We start from the raw sequence: 21600 nt of genomic DNA on the forward strand, positions 1-21600 counted from the left end.
CATTCTTGCAGACCAATGAAGCACCTCTTCACCTGAACTACAAAAAACCGCTGTGTTCAAGCAGACACAACTTTCCTTCAAGACTGACAAATCCGGAACTATAGAGCAAACATTAAGGCAATTAAAGTGAAAATACAGTCACGCCTCTCTACAGAATAGCAGACCTCACCTGTCCGCGAATAGATCGGATAGCAGCGAAAATAAAAGGAAGAGTCAGTGACGGAATGAGAGTCCGACCCACATCCACACCTGCCTGTCTATTTTACACTGAGTTTATGTTGAAGGGCTGGTCGTGAGCGGTTGACACCTCTCTTTGGAAATACCAATCAATGCAAATCAAAGCTTTTATTAGGAAGTGCGATCGTTTAAAAGATGAGCGCCGAGAGGATCATCCTATTTTCAGGACACATATTTTTCCGTGTTGTTTCGCGGCTCTCGTTGCGTCCACAGGTGAGCTGCAACGCGGCATTGTCGTGGGGTATTGATTTCTAAATGTCTATCAAGTAACATCCAGTTCTGTCAGACTGTGAAGGAAGATCCGATGTCCTTTGATGTACGGTTATCAAAGTATCCTCATTCACGTTAACAATCACCTCAGGTGCGCTTACTTGGACCGGTTACCTGAGCGGGATCATTTGCATTATAACGGGCTGCTGTATGAGTGGCGCTTTCTGTGTTCTAGATGTATTCTAAGTACTTTTATAGTTTTTAATGACTGATCTGAAGTGTTAAGGTGTGTAATAGATGGACTGAGTTATTTCCGAATTGTAATTCTCATGAAGGAAACAAATTTCGAAGGCATTAAAAGTACATTTTATTTTAAACTACAAGCATTTGTTTAATCAGGGATGTACTAAACGTTTTACAGCTAAAGCTAGAGCGCAAATTTAACTTGGCGATAAATAGCGGGCTAAAATCAGCTCGAGTACGGGTTTCGCTCTAGGCGCACTTCAGCAGTATATCGGCTCTCCTGAAAGTCACTGTATAATTCGCACACTAGACTGTAATCTGCAATCTTCAGGTAACTGAGCCTCTGGCCAACACTGTCCTGCTTTCAGCTTTAGTTCACGCCTGTGGAGGGAAGATGACTTTCTACGATGGCATTTACCCGTTCTACCCGCTACAAAGGAGTCCGTTCATCTTCGACATCAGCCTGCTGGTCGTGATCCTGGTTTTCTCGGTTCTGGCTGTCAGTTTCCTCTTCATTCTACCGGGAATACGTGGCAAATCGGTGAGTGAGTTGGATCAGTTTGTCTAGAAGGTTTTCTGTATCTACAGCTTTCTAATAAGGGTCAATGATAATTGGAAGTGACATGTTAGAAGGGTGAAAGCTTTTAAAAAAGTATAGGTTAAAATAGGTGCCAAGCTCTTAAAAAGCTAATCGTTTGATGGTTTTATTTTGTTTTAAAAAATGTGTAACCATCAAGGTGATTTATTGTATACCTTGAATTGATTTGTCAGGCACAGTATTTCATATAAGTAAAAGTATTTATTTATTTTTTACAAATATGTGAATTTTTGAGGGACAGATTACTTTTCTGTGTTTTTTTTTATTATTATTTTTTTATATCAGGGTCCGTACAGTAACACCATTTAGAGTAAAATTATATATCTGTTTTTTTTTTCTTTCATTTTAGTTAACATTTTAGTGCCCTTGTTCATTTACAAGCCTAGAGTGAAGTCTTTTACATCAGCTCTTTATATCTGTCAAAGATGTATAAAATATCACAAAGATTTTGTGTCAATTTATAGGGGAAAAAAAGAATAATAATATAAAATAAAATGTCCTCTTTTTCAGAGACTGTTTTGGACGTTCAGGATAATCATTAGTTTATTTATTGGAGTTGTTTTAGTAGGTGAGTATTTCAAGTATTTTTTTCAAGTTAATCTGGAAATCAAGTTGTTGCTAGATATGTTTATACTGGCCTCAAAAAAATATTTTACTATTTAACTGGAATTTAAAATGCATTGCATTAGACAACAAAATTCTGCTAGAGCTTTTCTCTAACCTCGCCAGTTTTTCGATGACTTTTAACCAAAGTCAAGGTGATAATTAAATTAAATTGGTTTGCTTTGACATATTTGTTACATAATGCAATTGCATTCATGCATTTTTTTAAGTGCGACTAAGGGTCTAAAAATTCAACTGGAACAATAGAATGAAATATCCCATTAAGTCCAGTTATCTCGTGTCATTACATAGCCTACAGTAAGAGCTGCTGAAATTGTGTAACATAGCCTACATTCTCATTCCGCAATCTTCTTGTCCACTTCAGTGTTGAATTTTACTGGAGACTGGGCTGAAGCTAGCGTGAAAGCCAATGCCAGCTACAAATCCTTTAGTAAGGCAGTGGTGTCCGCTGAGGTGGGACTTCATGTAGGGCTGTATGGAATAAACATCACACTCAAAGGTAAACCCTTACGAGTCATCAATATTTGTGATCCACTTCTCAAGAAGAATATGAGTCCAATTCAGGTTTCATGGGGTGTTTCGATATCCGTTCCAATCAGGCGACCCAGTATTGCAGATAAATGAGACCATTGACTACAACGAGATCTTCAGGTGGTCGAGCAGTGTGGATGAGCAGTACGGGGACGCGCTGGAGCGAGGTCTTCCCAACCCCATCCTTTACATCGCAGAGAAGTTCACTCACAACAGCGCCTGCGGCCTTATTTACCAGTACAGATACTCAGGCCGCTTCGCCTCAGCCAATCTGTGGTAAACCAACACACAGACACCACCAATGTCTTACTGTAGTGTAAAGAAACCCCATCCTATTCAACAAATGCAAACAAGCTAAAGTAGAGATTGGTTTTCTCCCATAGGACGGCTTTTTGCTGCTGGCTGGTGGCCAACATCCTCTTCTCAATGCCTGTCATCCTTTACGCCGGTTATATGATGATAGCCACAGCCGCTTTCATTTTCTTCTCCATGGCTTCCTTCTCAACTATATTCAGTGTGATCCCATGTGACTTCAGTATAGGTGCAGAGTCCTTAAGGACAGACTACAGCCATTCCTTCTGGATCGCTTTGGCTACAGGTGAATGCTCCTTATGGGAAAGCATACCACTTTCAAAAGTTTTTGACTTGGAAAACATATATAAAATACAACATCAGATGATATAGATATAATCTGTGGTGACAATACATTTGGTGAACCATTTTGGGTGAACAGAACTATTTTTATTTTTAGTCTGAGGAACCTTTTTGTGCAATGTATAAGGTTCTTTACTGGCATCTGAGGTTCCATGAAGAACCTTTAACATCCATGGAAACTTTCATTCCACAAGTTCTTCATAGTGGAAAAAAGGTTCTTTAGATTATTAAAATGTTCTTCACTCTAAGAAAAACTGTTTTTTAAGAACTGTTCACGGGAGGGTCTTCTATGGCATCCATTCAAACCTTTATTTTAAGAGTTAGAATAGTCCACATTTTTAAAAATAAAAGTTCCAGAAGGTGGCTTTCACAGTGATGTCAAAGAACCATTTTTGAATTCCCCAATGAACCTTGAAGTGTAAAGTAGATTTAAATAATCTTAAGAACATTTTTCCACTGTAAAGAACCTTTTGTGCAATGAAAAGTTTCTATGGATGATCTTCATAGAACCATTAATGCCAACAAAGAATTTTGTTTTTTTTGTGTTTGCCGATTATTTTCAGGTTTGCTGTGCGCTGTGATTGGTTTGGTGGTGGTGCTGCTGGACTGTCTGTTTCCTGCGAGGATGAGGGAGGTGTTCAGTGTGGGCGTGGACAACGAGGATGACGAATGCCATACTAGTGAAGGCTACCTCAACTCCGGCTTTCTAGAGGGAGTGATCTATGATGACAACACACAGACAGGGAATGTCTCCTTGTCTCAGCAGATCACTAAATTAACTGTACGTTTCAAAGCATTGCGTGAATTATCTGAAAAGAAAAAAGATTTGGTCATCATTTACTCACAGTCATGTTATTTCTTTCTTCCGTGGAACACAAAAGATGTCCTGAAGAATATTCAAGCATATTACTATTTACACCAAAATTGTGTAATTGTTTTAAAATTCAATGTCTTTGCTGTTTGATTAAATATTTGTTTTTTGTCCCCCCCCCCCACCATTTTTACAGCGACTTTGAGAGGCTGTGTGCTGCCATCCACAACTACCACTTGAAAACTTACAGACTGAATTGCTGGGAGCAGCTGTATATAGAATTGTTTCTGATCCAACTGTTCTATACAAACTGCATATTCATATGTATATATGTACAGTACATAATGCAAAAATAATTAAATACAAATTCTACAATCTGTCTATTTTCATTATTTGCGTTACAGTTCTTTTTAGTCAAATGAGATAACATTTGGCAATACCAAGAGTGAAATCATAACCATATGAGCATAATTTGTTACATTTAAAATACAGTCTGCATCAATTATTTTTTTTCAATGTGTGAGCCATCTGAATTTGGAAGTTCATGGGTTTTTAACTCTACAATAATTAATTTATAAGTAATTCATATGCACACGCACGCACGCACACACACACACACACACACACACACACCATTAGCTAATAAAACCATAAAAACCTTTTCATTACTTGAAAAGAAATAAATATTAATTGAAAATCAAATCTATATGAAAAAAGTCTTACATTTAAGTTATATGTAAATTTAAATGGAAGTTATAAAATAACTACAACTGTATAAACTATACAGACATTTAAAAAATAACTAAAATCAAAACAGAAAATACACAAATAAAATCAAATTAAAAAATCTCGATACTAAAATAACACTTTTTTTTATCATGCATAAACATGAATGCAGCTCAGGTTTTCTGATTAGTATATTTTCAGTCTTCATGCTGAAGCAGTAATCTACTGAAATGGTTCATTCACAGTGTACAGTACCCATTTATCACAGAGATACTGAAGACAGCCAGAAGAACTAAAAGGCAGCATGTTCAGCAAATGTAACAGCTATCTTTGGATTTTAGCATGCTTTAGTCCATTTGTTAATCTTTGAGTTTGTGGAATGAGTTTTGTTAAAAATTAAATCTATTGATGATGCCCTACTTTACTGATTTATTGAACTTTAATACAGTCACTTGGTATTAGTACTTTGTTAGTTTAAGAACTCAAAAAAGGCTTGAAGCAAAGGCATTTAACATATATACAAACTAATAATTCTGGCATGGAAGACTATCTGTATGATTGCATTAATAAACAAGTAACATCACTCCTTTGATCAGACTGTTATTTGATTAGGTTTTCTTTGTGTGTATGTTTGCACTCTTTCTAATGATCTTTACATGCAGTCTACAGCCACATGAAGCAAGACAGAGTATTTTTTCAATATTTTTCTGCCTTTTCTTTTTTTTTTTAGGAGGAGCTGTAAACCTTTTTTTTTAGTTGCAGGTAAAAGTCCCAGTTTTATGATTCCTTATATGTACACCCGAGTCTCTTGACCAGTTAACAACCTGAACATGATGGCAGGCATAGTTTTCATGTTAATCTGTTGAAAAAAGAAAAAGAAAAAAGAAAGACACATCATTTTAATAGCATTCACGGCATTAATACATTACGTAATAAAAATAATTGAGGGCAAATATCCGAAAAGGATGATGACTCTGTGAGCTTACAATAAAGGTCTGTTTTATTTGACTCACGGCAAAACACAGGAGTGTAAAGTACTAATTGCTCTTCAAACTGTACAGTACTTGCATATTATTTATTTTTATGTAGTTCAATCGAAACTGAAAACATGTACTTTGACAATTGTCAAGACAAATTTATATATATATATATATATATATACACACACACACACACACACACACACACAAACACATAAAATTAGCTTTCATTTTTGTTGGGTATTTTAAAATTACTTTTAAAAATATTTTTATAACATTGTTAAAATGAATTACATTTGTCTCTAAATTCTCCCACTCATATTTTTTTAATCTCCCCTCAACAATTAAATGTATAAAAATTAATTTTAAATTTTAAATTAGAGGCAGTCAGTTTGAAAGTTAATTATATAAACTCACACACACTAGTGGTGAAAAGTTTGGAATAATTAATAATTTAAAAAATAATATTTTTTTTAATGTTTCTGAAAGAAATCTCTAATGCTCACCAAGGCTGCAGGTATTTGATCAAAAATTCAGTAAACATCGTGAAATATTTTTACAATTTAAAATACCAGGTTTTATTTGAATATATTTTAAAATATAATTTATTGCTGTGATCAAATCTGTATTTTCAGCATCATTACTCCAGTCAGTGTCACATGATCCTTCAGAAATTACTCTAATATGCTGATTTATAATATAGTAATAAAATATATATATATAGTATAATGCACTTTTACTCCCCTGCCAGTAACTGGACTATTACTAATGATCAAAACATAAGTGTATATATTGTCATACCTCTCCTACAGATACTGAAAGGGCGTGGACAATTTTCTCATGCGCCATAGCGACCACACTCTGTCCGTTTATCTCAATTATTCTGTGGCCGACTCGCACACCGCCCCTCTCCGCAATACCTCCACGCATCAGACTACAGATCTGCAATTCAACACCAGGATGACTGCGTTAGACTGAAATAATTCATGATACAACCAAAAAATCCCCTAACTATGCCCATACACATCAGCTGATCAGATAAGCTGAGTTATTGTAATTAGACAGTCATGCATTAGACATTTGCATCAGATATTTTATAAGCGTAATTTTTTTCAGCGGTGTTGATCCTTGACACTTACTATGCCGTTCTGAACACTGAAACCGAGCTGGAATTGCAGGTCGGGTCTCTTTATGAGGACAGTAGTAACAGGTGGGCAACTCACTACACTTAGTTTCACTTGAACGTGATTCTTCAGGCTCTGAAACACACACGCATAGACATAAAAACATGTAATACTGCAATCTATTGACATGCATGTGTTGACTTAGATATGTCAAAACCTTGATGATGCCCTGACAGGCGGCGAGCGGAAGGCCCACCAGACTGGTGTCGTTGACCGCCATGATCTGATCGCCCACATTGAGTTTGCCGGAGCGGGCGGCAGGGCCGTTGTTCAGCATGCAGGCCAAGATGACGGTGGGCAGGATGGAGCCCCAGCCCGACTCCACGATCACTACACCCAGCATCTCGCCCTTCTGTTTCTCCAGCTGAAGCTGGGTGCAAAAATATGATTAAAAATTAGGACAAATCCTTTAACAACTAAAGAGTAAAGAAAAAACTTAGAGAAGTCAGAAAATACTGTAAAAAGAGGCACCAAATACTCCATTTATGAAATGAATATGGGGTGACAGGTGTGAATTGCTGTTATAAGTATGATTTTAACACCATGATGTTAACGTAGCATGTGGCAGAATACCCTGCAAAAGTCTGATGTGTTTTTGTAGCATTTCCTGCAGGGGACCAGTGATACACCAGTGTTTATTACTGCCATTTAATGGTATTTAACCATTAAATCATTGTGATCAACATAAGCTGATAACTAGACTCACTTTTTGCATTTGAATGAATAAATCCTAGAGCATTTTGTAGTAAATATAGTGCTTTTTTATTATTTGGAAATAATACAATACAATATAAAAATGTAATAAATTATATGAAATTTATAAAAGAAAAAAAAATTTTGTTTGCTTTTTTCAAATATATTTATATATTATATATATATATTATATATATATATATGTATATATATATATGAATATATGTAAAATATGAAGTGAAGTGTGTGTGTATATATATATATATATATATATATAATTTATAGTTATATCATTAATAATTATTTATTTAATATATTCATAATTAATATAAAAATTACATATAAAATAAATGTAAAATGCATTACTATTTAAAAATTACATTAATATATAAAAATATGAAAAAAAAATCAAACAAATATTTACAATTTGTATCGTTATATATTTAATATTACTATATTTTATGTATTATATTTAATATTTTCACATATAAATATATAACATAATTTACATAATAGAAAAAATATATATTACATATTACATTAAGAATACATCATATATATGAAGCTATATCATATTATTTCTATATATTTACATATTTAATATATTCATATCACTAATATAAAATTTATATAATTATAATTATTATAATATATATATCGGCCCCAATTATTATATATATCTATATATTTACCATATATAATACATACATACAAAATTATATAATTATATGTATAATATAAATATATACAGGATTATATAATTTTATAAATCTATACAGTTTACATATTATATATATATATATATATATATTTAACTATATATATATATATATATATATAATATGTTTATCATGTTATAGTACATACCTGTTAAATATGTTACATTTGCTTTAGGAAATATATATATCGGCCCCAATCTCTATTCTATCACCATCAGCATTGAAAAACGCATACAAGTAGTAGACAGGATAGTGGAAAGTGATAGGAACGCTTTAGGAAAGACTGGGAGAGTGGGATCTGGTAAAGAGAGGCCAGACTTGCAGGAGCATCACAACACATTTGAGTTTGATGTCTGTGACACAAAGCAGCTACAATTCATAGCTTTAATCACCTCTTTACAGTTTTCAGAATTGGAGAAATGGATGAGGTCGTCATTATACATCTCCTGTGTGTTCAGGATATCGCTGTAGTCTTTCTGGCTGAGGTCTTTGGGATTGATCCCATTGGCTCGGAGGAACTCTTGGTAGGCCATGCTGAACGCCTGACCGATGGACTGTGCGATGAGCTGGGCCTGTGAGGGAGGAGAGGGGAGGTGAAGCATACTTGACCACGTGACGACATCTCAGAGCGAGAGAGTGCTTGAATCAAATCGAGAGGGCGGAAAAAGTCAAAACATGCAGTTACATGAGCACCACATCAACAACACAACGAAGAACAAATACAAAACTGAGTTTTGAGCTGCAAACATTCACACAGATACACATGCATGTCTGTTTAGTCATTATTTAGGCTAATTTGATAATACTACCAAAACTAGCGCTTGTTTACTAATTACTGATGTTAACTATTGCTTATTGAATATTAAATATTATATATTTGCTTGGTCAGATTTTGAGCTATTCTGATAATGCTTTCAGCTAACAACAGTTTATTTATTATATATATTATATAATGTTAAATATTTCTTATTGAATACAATATATTTCTTTAGTCATTTTTTGGCTAATTTGTTCCGCTACCAAATATAATGCTTGTTTATTAAATAATGATGTTAAATATTGCTTATTGAATATTAAATATTACATATTTGCCTAGTTATTATTTAGGCTAATTTGAAATTTAAAAAATATTATATATTTATTAAGTAATTATTTTGGTAATTTAATAATGCTTTGTCTACTGATAAGATTTTTGTAATAAAATTTTAATACTGAACATTTGAATGTTACATACTATATATTTGTTTTGTAATCATTTGGGCTATTAAATTAATAAATTAATATTGCTTACCAAATATTAAATGTTTGTTTAGTAACTGTTTAAGCTAATTTGATAATAACAATAACAGCTACAGATAAGTGTTTTTTATTTATCTATTATTATTAAATATTAATAGTAAATATTGCTTACTGGATATTAAATATTATATGTTTGTTTAGAAATTAAGTTAATTCGGTAATGCTTTCAGTTACCAAAAAGAGTGTCTGTTTATTAAATGTTAAATATAGCTTATTCAATATTAAATATTACATGTTTGTTTATTAAATATTTAGGCTAATTTGATAATGCTTTCAACTAACAAGTGTGCTCAGTCATTTCTTAAATCTATTACTGAAGTTTAAATGCGTAAAATTCACAGAATTCTGCATTTCCTGCAAACCTGCATTTTATTTGTTAAACTTTGCATAAATGTAAAGAAAAAAAGATTTTTGACTAATGTTATTATAGGTACATATTATTAGTTAGAAGGTAGCAATCAACACTGATATAAGGACAGATTTAATATGCAGTATTGGATTGTTAGATTTAAGCTTAAGTGTGTAATTTCTGTGCTACTTGTGTGAAAAAACTTGCAGTTGCAAAAATTATGTAAAATTCACCAAACACCCCATCGGCCATTAGTTGGAGAAAAAAAAAACAATTAAAGGGATACCCCAAAATGAAGATTTTGTCATTATTCACTTACCCCCATGTCGTTCCAAACCCGTAAAAGCTTTGTTCGTCTTCGGAACACAATTTAAGATATTTTGGATGAAAACCCGGTAGGTTTGTGACTGTCCCATAGACTGCCAAATAAATAACAGTGTCAAGGTCCAGGAAAGTATGAAATGCATCATCAGAATAATCCATCTGCCATCAGTGATTCAACCGTAAAATTATGAAGCGACTAGAATACTTTTTGTACACGAAGAAAACTAAAATAACGACTTTATTCAACAATTTGTCTCCTCTGTCTCTCCGCATCACCGTAGCGCCATTTTGGAGAATATGAGCTGAACGCAGGCAGCTTCTGTGTCACAGGCCTCCCGGTTTTCATCCAAAATATCTTAAATTGTGTTCCTAAGATGAACAGAGCTTTTACGGGTTTGGAATGACATGGGGGTAAGTGATTAATGACAAAATTTTCATTTTGGGATGGAGTATCTCTTTAAGCTTTAATCTTTTCTTTCTAATATCAATTCATGGTAATCATTATTCACTTTCATTCTTACTATTCTTTATTATAAGAAAAGATCAATCTCACATCCTCTGACTCAAAGACGTAGCACATCATGCGGTACTGCTTCCGACTTTCTGTGCTGAGGCCTGAATCTGTGCAGTCGAGCGAGGAGGAGTTCGACAGAGGCCTGCGAGCCATCAGGACCACCACCTCACCAATGTCTGCGATGTAAGAGATGGTGCGGAGGGCGTTGTCCATCATCGTCTCCTGTGAACGAGGATCAGGAGTCAGTCAATGAAAAGTACGTAAGCATCAATTCTGTAACTTGCCCTTTACTGTAAATCCAGTTCTTTTTATTAGTGCATTCTGTCTTTTTATGGATAGTAAAGTGGAAAGTGTTAAGACATCTCTATCACAGCTCTGACTGTATATTTGACAAAATATTGTATATATTCACACAATTACCAGTCTTAAATGAAATGTACCTACCTGTGTGTCAGCATTGAGCACCTTGATGGCCTTGGTTGAGATGAACAGGTCAATCTCTGTCAAGCTCTGAGCTTCACCCTCTACAGACTAAAAAACAAGGTTTCACAAAATAATAGTGTCATCTAGTGGACTGAGAGGGAACTTCTGACAATGTTCTATTTCCACAAAATATTAAACCATAAAGCACATTTCAAGAAACGTTCGTTCACAAGAGCCTTGCCAAGGCAGCAGAAATATTCCAATATTTTTGTGTGGAGAATCTTATAAAATACCTTAACACAGTCCACAGCTTCCTGAGCTTGCTTCATGCGCACGCTTTTGGAGGGGTTTCTGTCAGAGAGCAGCTGGGTAGAGCCGAGGTAGTTTGCGGCAAAGATGATACCACTGATGAGATCTTCTGGCTCACATGGACCAGGGACTAATAAACAAAAGGAAAGAGCAGGATAAACAACTAGACTAATAAAACACCTGAAATTTGAGCTAATACTCTGAACCTAACTCTAATATCAATACTATTCCAATTATAAACAAACAGACAGATGCATCTTTCAATTCTTTAAAATAAGGTTTGAGCCACAAGATTCAGTTGTGTTTCAATAAAACTGAACTTACTATCCACAAAGCTTGGGAAAGAGGGATTTCTCTGGGCCTGCTGAAAACAAAACAATATTCAAGTTACAGATCCTGTTGTCCCATAGCATGTATTCTATTATTATGGTTCAGCATATAACTAGTTAACTTGCCGGTCTCTTTTGGCCAGATGATGGCCCTGTACAACTTTCCTCTGGACTACTCTGAGAAACCTGTAGAAACATTTAAACAGAAAATTATTATATTTTGATTATAGGTACAATTTATAATTGACATGAGATTATTTTTGAAAGCATAGGACTGAAACCGAAAAATATGAGTGGATGGCAGTGCTATTTTGTCCATAGCCAGTGAGTTGTATCAGTTACAGTTTCACCTTTCAAGGGCCCAACAACTGACAGTTTAGATGTGGATATACATTTTGAGGAGTATACATCTAAGCAGAAACAGGACAACTCAATTTTTAGGGAATGTATCACAAACCTTGTGTCCCTGTATACAAAAAGTAGCTAAATTAGCATTCACATAATTAGCTTCAGTTTTTGGAACCAAATGGCTAAGGGTTTATATATATAAAAAAGCAATGTTGTGTTGTTTTCCGAATAACCACTTTTCCACTCTTTATTGGTCCACTGTTCGGTGGCTGAACATTAATGTAGTCTATTATTTAGGACAAATCTTCAAATCTGACTGGCCACCTGTCCAGGGTGTTTCCCTTGCTTGTGGCCCGAGATACTGGGATAGGCTCCAGCATCCCTGCAACCCTGCAGAGGACAAGCAGTTTGAAGAATGGATGGAAATCTTCAAATCTCATTGTAGACGACTGTCTGATGCTTGTCTAGAAGGAGCCGGACCACTGGTAGAAGTCTGGTGCAATGTTGTCAAGAGCCAAGAAAAGGCTAAGACAAGAACAGGCTGTTTGATCGACCATTCACCTTTTTTCGTGTTAATACATGGGTCATTCTAGAATAAATGCTGCCACAATAACAAGGATCCATTTACATGGATCCAATCATTGTACAGTATAAGCTCCCCTGCAAGGAGAAAGCAAAGACTTCTTGACTGTTAGTAAAGAATTCTGCACAGTTACCTGTTCCTGATTAGGCCTTGTCTTCTCCTTTTCAACAGGTTTGGTCAAGTCTTCATGTAGCCATTTGTCTGGGGACTGTTCAGGTGTATTAACATGGGCTCTGGATTGGCTGCTTCTCCTGTCTGATGATGTTGAAGAGGCCCTGGAACTATCAGGAGCCTCTTTCCCATTATTTGTCTGATCAGATGCAGTTGAGATGCAGCCTGAGTTGTTTGGAGTAATTTTGAGTTTGGTCTTAACTCTGTTCTCAATCTTCTCTTCCTCAACATCCCCAATGCTCTTTCTTTCTATTCCACCCTTTGGTTTATGACTACAAACGGGATGGTCCTGGCCTGTGTTTTTGCTGTCTTCAGGACTTTTACTTTGCTCGTGTGAAAGTTTCCCATCTCCGTCCCTGTCGTCCTCTCTAGAGTATTTTAGCAAATGTCTTTTTTTCCAAACGCCTCTGTCCTCTGGATCTGCGAACTTAGCTTTATTGCTGACCCCACTACCATCCTGGTAAGTGATGTCTCTGTTGTGTACTCTCCTCGACTGATGTCCTCTATATCTGAAACTTTGTCTAGGGTCTCCTCTACCTTCTTTGACCACAGGGACATCACAATCTTTTGGACAGTCAGTAGCACAATCTTCCCGAACCCTTTCCATTCGATCTCTAGGAGGACAACTTGACCCTAAAGGGACTTCCCTTGGGTGTTTGGGGATGTCCTGATTTCTTCTATAGTTACTAAGTGCATCACATTCTTGCCCCAATTTAGCACAACTGGAATCTTGAGGACAACTTCTGCCATCTCTGAGAAAGCCGTCAGCACCTTTATGTGGGATCTCATTATTGTTCAACTCTGTTCCTTTCGCTTCGTAGTGAAAAAACCCAACATTGTCTTCTTCTTCACTGTCCTCCTCTTCTGCTTCTTCCTCTGTCTCTTCTTCATCCTCCTCGTCCTCAGCCATGGGGGCTTGTACGAAGGTTGTCTCTGTGATAGGCTCTGGTCGTTTGTAGACCATCGCTGTTGTGTCTTGCTGCAGAACCTTGTAAAAGCCTTCCGAGTGTTCCCAAGCCTCCTCCGATTTACAGCTCTCCCGGGCATCCCGAGACGTACCAGGACACTCAGCACCGTCTGTGCCTTCATGGCAATCCATTCCTTCCATGTAGCTTTCATCTTCAGGACAACAGTGAACATAGTAGGTCATCCTGTCCGCTTCGGTTTGCAGTTCCTCATCTTCCTCGTAATCACGCTCCTCTTCTTCTTTCTCTTCCCCTGATACGACATTATCATACTCGGACAGTGAGTCCTCCTCCATGCTGTCCTGCTGAAGAGGGCTTTCGCCTTGGATAGAGTCGTCCTCAGACCCATCACTTAGACAGAACCTAGCTGGCACAGGTGAGGGTGGCTGGATGTCCAGCTTTTCCTCAGGAACTGGATCAACTCCATCTCCAGAGATCTTTTCACTTCCCCCAGGCGCAGTGCTAGAGGCTGATGGGTTGAGCTCTGAAACAATGGCTCTGGTCCCCGGTCTTCTCCTGAGAGCCATGACTGGCCTCATCAGCCCCACAGAAGTGGGATTCTGTTAGCCCTGAAACAAAAAGTTCAAAATTAATGTAAAAAGTGCCAAATGTGATTAAAATAGGTTTTGGTGAGTATTTATTTACTTGGTGGGTAACTTGGTTAAGTTGAACTGATCTAGTCACTAATGTCATAGATGTGATCGATTCAAATCAGAGACATACAAACGATCTTCTAAGAAAACATAATCTAACTACTTTTATCTACTCAGGATAGGTTTCTCTCCAGAAATCCATGTGGCGACATGTATGTGGAATATATTAATTATTCCACATATTAAACCACTAAAATGAATTAATAGAATCAAAATTAGGGCTGTCACTAACGATTATTTTGGTAATCGAGTAATCAGTCAATTAATCTGATGATTAATTGAGTATTCCGATCTTGTTTTTGGGGGGATAAAAATAGACCTAAGCGAACAATAGACTTTAAAATGACTAAAAGATATACATATAATAGCAATAAGCCAATAATAATTGGTTCAAATAAAATATCAAAAGCAGGTAATCATATAGTCTTACTGAACAAAACAGTTAAAATACACAATGTAACAAAGCAATATAATCACGAGTTTTTTTATTTATTTTTTTACTCTTTTTACACATTATAGCGTGATCAAATCCTTGTTTAATATTGATTAAACAACAATTTGTCCACTTAATCTTTAATATTTGGCCACTTCTTTATTAAAGAAATGCTACAGACACTGTAATTTCTTGAACAAAAGCATGTGCACTAAAAACATGCAAGCTAATATAGTAATGGTTTAATTTTTTTATTATGTGTGGAGCAGCATTTACTGTGAATAGAGCCGTAATCTACAAGCATATAAATAAACGCATATTAATCCTGCAGAGCATATATTTATTTAATTGAATCGCAGCCTATGTGAATTCACAATAGCACTATGCTTTTTATTATGGTTTTTAAATAGTTTTAATATTTTGTGCACTTACAGAAACTTATATAATAAAAACAATGCAAAATACAATTTCATGGCCAGTAAATTGTACATTTTGTACATACGACATATTAACCTATCGTGTAACACATAGCTTACCAATAACCAAGTAGAGATAAAGGAATTCTCAAAATGTATGCATCTGATATTTGGGACAACACACTATGCATTGGAACAAAGTGTGCTAATATCCAAAAACTGATTAGATAGCATCATTCTATATGCAGTTTACACCTACACCTTAACATTGTAGTTCATGAGCTGTATTAAAACCTCTGAGGAAAACAACCTCATCCAAATCAAACACAGTACACCACAGCATCAGGGAGACAGATTTGCACAGTTCAGCAGGTGCATCAGCAGGAAACATGCTGATATTTTCCTGCACTCCAGGGATTCCTCGCTATTGATGAGAGGCATTAGATTCCCAGTGGAAATACAGCCTCCTGCTTTCGATTGCGACTCACTTAATTTGTCCATTTTTACAACACAAGCTTCCTTCACCCACAGATGGACTGATATTTTTAGTTTGAAATCTTAATCATTATCCTTTTTTTTTTTCTTTGGGATACTGAAAATCAGGAAACAGGTGATCTGGGCAACACTTACCTACATAAGGCCCAAAAAGCAACATGAGGGCAGTGGAATCAAACTCAGTTTTAGACTAAGCAACTGAACCAAGTTTGAAACAACCTTTAAGCATGGTTTAAGTGTCAAAATACTTTTGTAGGTCATTGCTAAATATTTCAGCATGGAGATTCAGGGATAGCAATGTTTTTCAGCTGTTGTTGAGATCAGTTTGCTAATCTATCTGCATTTAATGTGGTTTATATAAAGTTGCGAAGTAAATTGATTCTTATTCCTCATAAATTAGCCAACTCACAGTTTGCAGCTTCAGAGAAACTATGGAAATTAGCCCAGACCTTAAAAGAAAAAACAGCAAGCCGAAGCTGAAAATGGGGTCTTGGTTGAAGCATGTAATGGAACACATTAGTATCGCTATTAGATCAGCAAGCAACTTCTAATTGGCCGATTTACCTGTTTTCCTCAATGTTCCTTTATGTTCAGTGACTATTAGTGAATAGGGTATTTTTCCTTATGATTTAAATTGTAGAGCTTTCTTATTCAGCAGTGCAGAAAGGTGCCTTTATTTATTTTTATGTGAAGCTCAGTATCTTCTTCTTATATGAAGCTCAGTATTTTCAGTATCTGAATGCACTAAAACTTAGATTTATATAGATTATGTTCCTTGATATCACTTGAACTACAAGCAGGTTCCCACATATTTTGCCCACTAAATTTCCTTGGCATTTACAGGAGTTAATAAAAATACATTTCTTTGTTTTGGGATTCATGATTCGCCATAAATTTCCATGACTTTCTAAGATTTAAAATCTTTACATTTTAAAATGTACATTTCCAAGACTTCTCCAGGCCTAGAAACCACATATTTAAAATTACATCTCAATATTTTCTATTACTTTTTGATCAGAGGTATACTGTAAATAACTGGTTAAAAGAAAAGGATGGATAAAAGATTGGTTAAAAGAAAAGGAAAATACAAGGATGTGCTCACATCTGATAAAGTAAATTGTCTCGTAAAGGACAATTACACAGACACAGAATCTGTCAGACATGGTCTCAAATTTAAAGGTGCAAGTAGGGAGTTGCTGTCTCATCTAAATGTAAATGCTTTTGTCTGGACACTTCCCTACGGAAAATAAATAATTAAATAAAATTACCAGCCTAAGCAAGAATTACAGCTTTGTTGGTTTGAACTGGTCTCAAACCTGGCCTTGCTGGTGTTGAGCTGTATTAACTGGTCAGCAAGCTGGTCTCTAAGGGGGTATTCACACCAGGAAAGTCCGCTAGTTCACTTGCTTTGGTATGGACCATATACAATGTTGATTTTTTTTTTGTTTGGTGCGGTTCGCTTTCACACTGCCCTTTTTGCAAGTCAACCAGAAATTGTAAACAAAACCACACACATTCATTCCTTGGACAGAAATTCTCAAGCGTACCAGAGTTGGTTTGGAAGCAGACCGAGACCACCTCTTCAGATGAGTCTCGGTGAGGTTATTTTGTCTGCATCCATGTGCAATTGCTGTATTCACACCTGCCAATAAAGATCCTGCCAAGGGGGGAAATGAACTTGAGTTCAATGTAATTGAACCAAACAAGACAGGTGTGAATACACCCTAAAGGCCTTTCCAACCTGAGCACAAAAAAGTGAAACGAATATCGGATGTAATGATGCGCTGGAATAAAACAATAGATTTGTATGGATGCTTCCACATAAACTGCGTACATTCGCACATCGAAAATGCTAATATTTTTTTTTTTTTTTCGAACCAGTCTGACTAATTTTTTCAATTTTGCAAAGCGAAAACACGGACCGTCCAATAAGATTTCAGCATAACATCACGTGGCCAGAGCAACTGTTGTTACCCAAAAGGTCGACGTGGTGGCGCTAAAAGCTCAGAAGACTGTATTGTATCGTGAAGCCCACACAGAAGTGACTTCAACTGTAATTCATCGACTGGCTGCTTGAGGCTGGCTGCAAAAGGGAGTCAATCCCATAGATTCCACATGTTAAAATGCCCAACTTTACAGCAAAAAAAAATATATATATATATTAGGCCTTAATGTTCTGCATAATTAAGGGCGTGGCCACTTGAGTGACAGGTGGATTGCGGCTGCTGTCACCACCGTCGAGCTAGGTGGGCGTGGCTTCAGCAACCAGCTCCCGCCTTATTGCCCATTTTCGATGATCCGGGAGTGACGCGCGGTGACGCACTGCCAAGATGGCGACGGCCGGCTCCTTCTCCTTTGAGCTTCAAAAACGCTCTTCAGAAAACTACGGGTGACGTCACAGACACTATACCCATGTTTTTATACAGTCTATGTATAGAGCACATTCACTATAGACCTGTCAATCATCTAATCATATCTCTTGCCCTTCCGTATATATATATATATAAACGTATATATGTATATACGTATATATGTATATGTAGCTTGATGCTAATTGTACCTCTAATTATATTTTCAGATGTATTCTTGTAAGCATTATGGAGAGTTTGTGTTTCTTATTTATCTTAACTTAAGCTGTATATTGAGCAGCAGACGATGTAAACCATACAAGATACATATGCTACATGAAGAAAAAATGCATTGCTGGTTGGCGCCACCTAGCATGCAGGTGTGAATTAGAAGGCGAACAATCGTTTTGCGTTTGGTGTGAAAGCTACATTCGTCTGCGATTCGCCTCGCTTTTTTGCATCGTGGTCAATGTGAAATGGCCTTAATTGTGACCAACACCAACTAAGTGCCCAAAACCCCCTCTAAACCAGCCAACCCTGCTGAAAAAAAAAAAAAAAAAAAAAAAAAAAAAAACCTTCTAAAACCAGCCTAGGCTGGTTGGCTGGTCTTAGCTGGTTTTAGCTGGTCAACCAGTCTGTTCTTAATTGGTCAAAGCTAGTCAGCAGCCTGGTTTTAAAAGGATTTTTGCCACTTCCTTGGCTGGCCAGGCTGGGAAACCAGCTAAAAACCAGCTAAGACCAGCCAACCAGCTTAAGCTGGTTTTAGCTGTTTTCTTTTTTGTTTTTTTGTTTTTGTTTTGTTTTTTTCAGCAGAGAAAAGACCATGAAAGCAGTTTATGCAGGTATAAGCTGCCTTTCAGCATGGTGGTCAGAAAAGTTTTTTTTTTAAATTATTATTATTTTAATATATTTTTTATATATACAGCTATTGCCATATGTAACAGCTTCACACAACATTCTTTAATTCTGTATTTTAAATACTTTGAAAAGTTTCTCAGTGAACCTCCTTCAGCACCAAATAAGCCTCATATCCAGCGGTTCTGACGTCACATCCATCCTCCCAGTGATCTCGAGACGGAATTACTGCAACATCCATCGACCGGGACTCCTCACAGCCCAAATGAATACAAACTTCTAATCCTTAAAATCGAGGACAAAATATTCTTGTGCACATAACATCAGAGGAAGCATTTGCCCGTCTCATATTCAGAGAATATAAAGATACGTCGCCGTTTCACTGTCACTGAGACGCCACATGCATGTGCACGCACTCACACGACAATAACCTGGCGAGGAGCATTAGCAGGATGTTTATTTTATCTTTCAGTGCAGTAAATATAAAACTGACTAAAATCGAAGCGGCAGCCATATGAGTTAGCCTAATTTACTACAGACCATAAGCTTTTAAAACGAACGAGTGCTTACCGAAGCCAGTTTGGCGTTGCTCAGCCAAATATATACTGTTCGTTGTCTTGCTCAGACATTTACAGAGCAAATGTTAGGACATGTCTTTGACGAACAACAGATGCTGAGGAACGTGGATGTAGCTTATACACACACCCTCAGCATCCCGGGACAGTGAGGCGCTTTAGGGTTTTTTTTTTTAAAGAGACAGTCAAACATCACAGCAAAGAGTAGGCTAGCAAACCTCTTTTAGCACACATCACTGAGACGTCTATTTGACATCTGCATTTACATCTGTAAGATGTTTTTTAGAGTGTTTGCTCATCTGCAATAAGTCTAAAGGACGTTTCCTATCAGATGTCAAAGACGTTTAGAAGATGTCTGTAAGATGTTTATGATTTAGAATGAATGTAAAACTGACATCTCTGAGACATCTAGCCGATGTTTATACACAGCAGATGCTTTCCAGATGAAGAGATCTTTAACAGACATCTTGCAGATGTACATGTGCTATCTGGGAAATGAATCATTATTATTCCTCAACTTAAACATTTAATTGCTATAACAGGAAATTCCATGCCTAATGTAAACAAATGTAAAAAAAAATAAAATAATAATAATAATACAAAGGACAATTGTATTGATCACTCAAATAGTTACTATTAAAGTCTAGGAAGAGAACTGTAATTGTGTGCATACTGTATACACTGCATACTTTATAAAGCATATGCTACAGTATGTAGTATGCAAAACAGTACAATCCCAGCTGTGTCCATAACCAACCCTTATATAGTGCACTATTTAAGGGGACAGCCATTTGTCCATAGTGGACATTATGTGCACTCATTCAATCCCATAATTCACCTCAATAATAAGTGTGACTAACGGCTACCCATGCACTGTATGCGTCACGCGAAATAAATAACTGTACAACCCACATAGTGCATGGGTATTTTTAACTGCCAGCCGTTGAGTGTACATTGGTTGTTACTGCAGTGCATTATGCAATTGTCTGAGTGCACTCATTTATGTAATGGTTGCAGACACCACTACAATGGCTGTTCCCTCAAATAGTGCACTATAGGTGGTGATTCCGGAGAGTGCAGGATTTGATACTTGCTTAAGCGTGATCAAATTAGCGAGATTTTGATGGAAATTCGTTGGTAAAGAGGTCTGTTGTCAATAGTGTAGTGATGTTTGAAGCACAGCTTAAACGTCCCTTTCAAACCAAGCAACTTTCAGTTGGTCAACATGACGCATTCACATGACCAGTCCCAGATAGCACACATACTGTACGTCTGCAAGATTAAAGATCGCTTCATCTGGAAAGCATCTGCTGTGTACAAACATCTGATAGACGTCTCTAAGACGTCAGTTTAATATATATTCTAAATCATAAACATCTTAAAGACATTTTCTAAACATCTATTTGACATCTGATAGGTATCGTCTTATAGATGTATTGCAGATGAGCAAACACTAAAAAATAGGTCTTGCAGATGTCAAATAGATTAGGGCAGGGATCTCCAACCCTGCTCCTGGAGAGCTACCGTCCTGCAGACTTCAGTTCCAACCCTGCTCCAACACACCTGTCTGTAATTATCAAGTAGCCCTGAACACCTTGATTAGCTGGTTCAGGTGTGTTTGATTGGGGTTGAAGGTCCAAAATCGAGACACTGACTAGACTATTTTTAAAGGTCATGATGTATTACCTTCTATGTTGAAAATGACGACTTCTGTCTGGAACAATAGTATATAAGAAAGAACTAGTGCACTATGCAAAATAGGATAGGACTATTGACTTTCTGAGACTCTCTGGTCTCTCTATCTTTTCAGCTCTCACTTTCTCTTCTTTGGCTTCACTCGAAAACTCTTAGACTCAGACTTAGAACTCTTACAGGTTTTTATTCAAATTCAGATACTTTGATACTTTAATACTTAATACTTTGGTACTTTTGATTCAAACAGAATAATTCTTTATGTTTTAATTACAATTTTACTAATGTTTTGATTAATATTAGATGGGT

General features: G+C 36.3%; 2 protein-coding genes across 3 annotated transcripts; one reads left to right on the forward strand and one right to left on the reverse strand.

The window, feature by feature from the left end:
- The first annotated feature begins 244 nt into the window (after positions 1 to 244).
- On the forward strand, positions 245 to 4438 carry LOC109059817 (dual oxidase maturation factor 1-like). The gene is made up of 8 exons (XM_019076998.2): positions 245 to 450; positions 1059 to 1231; positions 1799 to 1856; positions 2277 to 2411; positions 2512 to 2719; positions 2827 to 3041; positions 3661 to 3878; positions 4105 to 4438. The coding sequence occupies exons 1-8, from the start codon at positions 330 to 332 to the stop codon at positions 4111 to 4113; spliced, it is 1137 nt and encodes a 378-aa protein (XP_018932543.1). The 5' UTR covers positions 245 to 329; the 3' UTR covers positions 4114 to 4438.
- A 374-nt stretch (positions 4439 to 4812) lies between these two features.
- On the reverse strand, positions 4813 to 19748 carry LOC109051209 (amyloid-beta A4 precursor protein-binding family A member 2-like). 2 transcript variants are annotated; one of them, XM_042715636.1, is made up of 12 exons: positions 19595 to 19748; positions 12822 to 14393; positions 11884 to 11943; positions 11753 to 11789; positions 11413 to 11558; positions 11141 to 11227; positions 10736 to 10918; positions 8603 to 8782; positions 6956 to 7168; positions 6754 to 6873; positions 6416 to 6556; positions 4813 to 5493 (listed from the first exon to the last, which is right to left on the reverse strand). In XM_042715636.1, the coding sequence occupies exons 2-12, from the start codon at positions 14361 to 14363 to the stop codon at positions 5422 to 5424; spliced, it is 2781 nt and encodes a 926-aa protein (XP_042571570.1). In that variant the 5' UTR covers positions 14364 to 14393; positions 19595 to 19748; the 3' UTR covers positions 4813 to 5421. The 2 variants fall into 2 exon arrangements, with proteins under 2 accessions (XP_042571570.1, XP_042571569.1); XM_042715635.1 differs by having other exon boundaries at positions 11753 to 11792.
- Between the last annotated feature and the right edge of the window lie 1852 nt (positions 19749 to 21600).

Source organism: Cyprinus carpio, chromosome A25, assembly GCF_018340385.1.
Source record: "Cyprinus carpio isolate SPL01 chromosome A25, ASM1834038v1, whole genome shotgun sequence".
NCBI lineage: Eukaryota > Metazoa > Chordata > Actinopteri > Cypriniformes > Cyprinidae > Cyprinus > Cyprinus carpio.

Coding starts and splice junctions, on each gene's coding strand:
- LOC109059817 (XM_019076998.2), top strand. CDS start 330: ATGCAAATCAAAGCTTTTATTAGGAAGTGCGATCGTTTAAAAGATGAG. Junction 1,232..1,798: donor CGGGAATACGTGGCAAATCG/GTGAGTGAGTTG, acceptor CCTCTTTTTCAG/AGACTGTTTTGGACGTTCAG. Junction 3,042..3,660: donor CTGGATCGCTTTGGCTACAG/GTGAATGCTCCT, acceptor GATTATTTTCAG/GTTTGCTGTGCGCTGTGATT.
- LOC109051209 (XM_042715635.1), bottom strand. CDS start 14,363: ATGAGGCCAGTCATGGCTCTCAGGAGAAGACCGGGGACCAGAGCCATT. Junction 11,944..12,821: donor CAAGGCCTAATCAGGAACAG/GTAACTGTGCAG, acceptor ATGTTTCTACAG/GTTTCTCAGAGTAGTCCAGA. Junction 5,494..6,415: donor TTTCAGTATCTGTAGGAGAG/GTATGACAATAT, acceptor TTTTTTCAACAG/ATTAACATGAAAACTATGCC.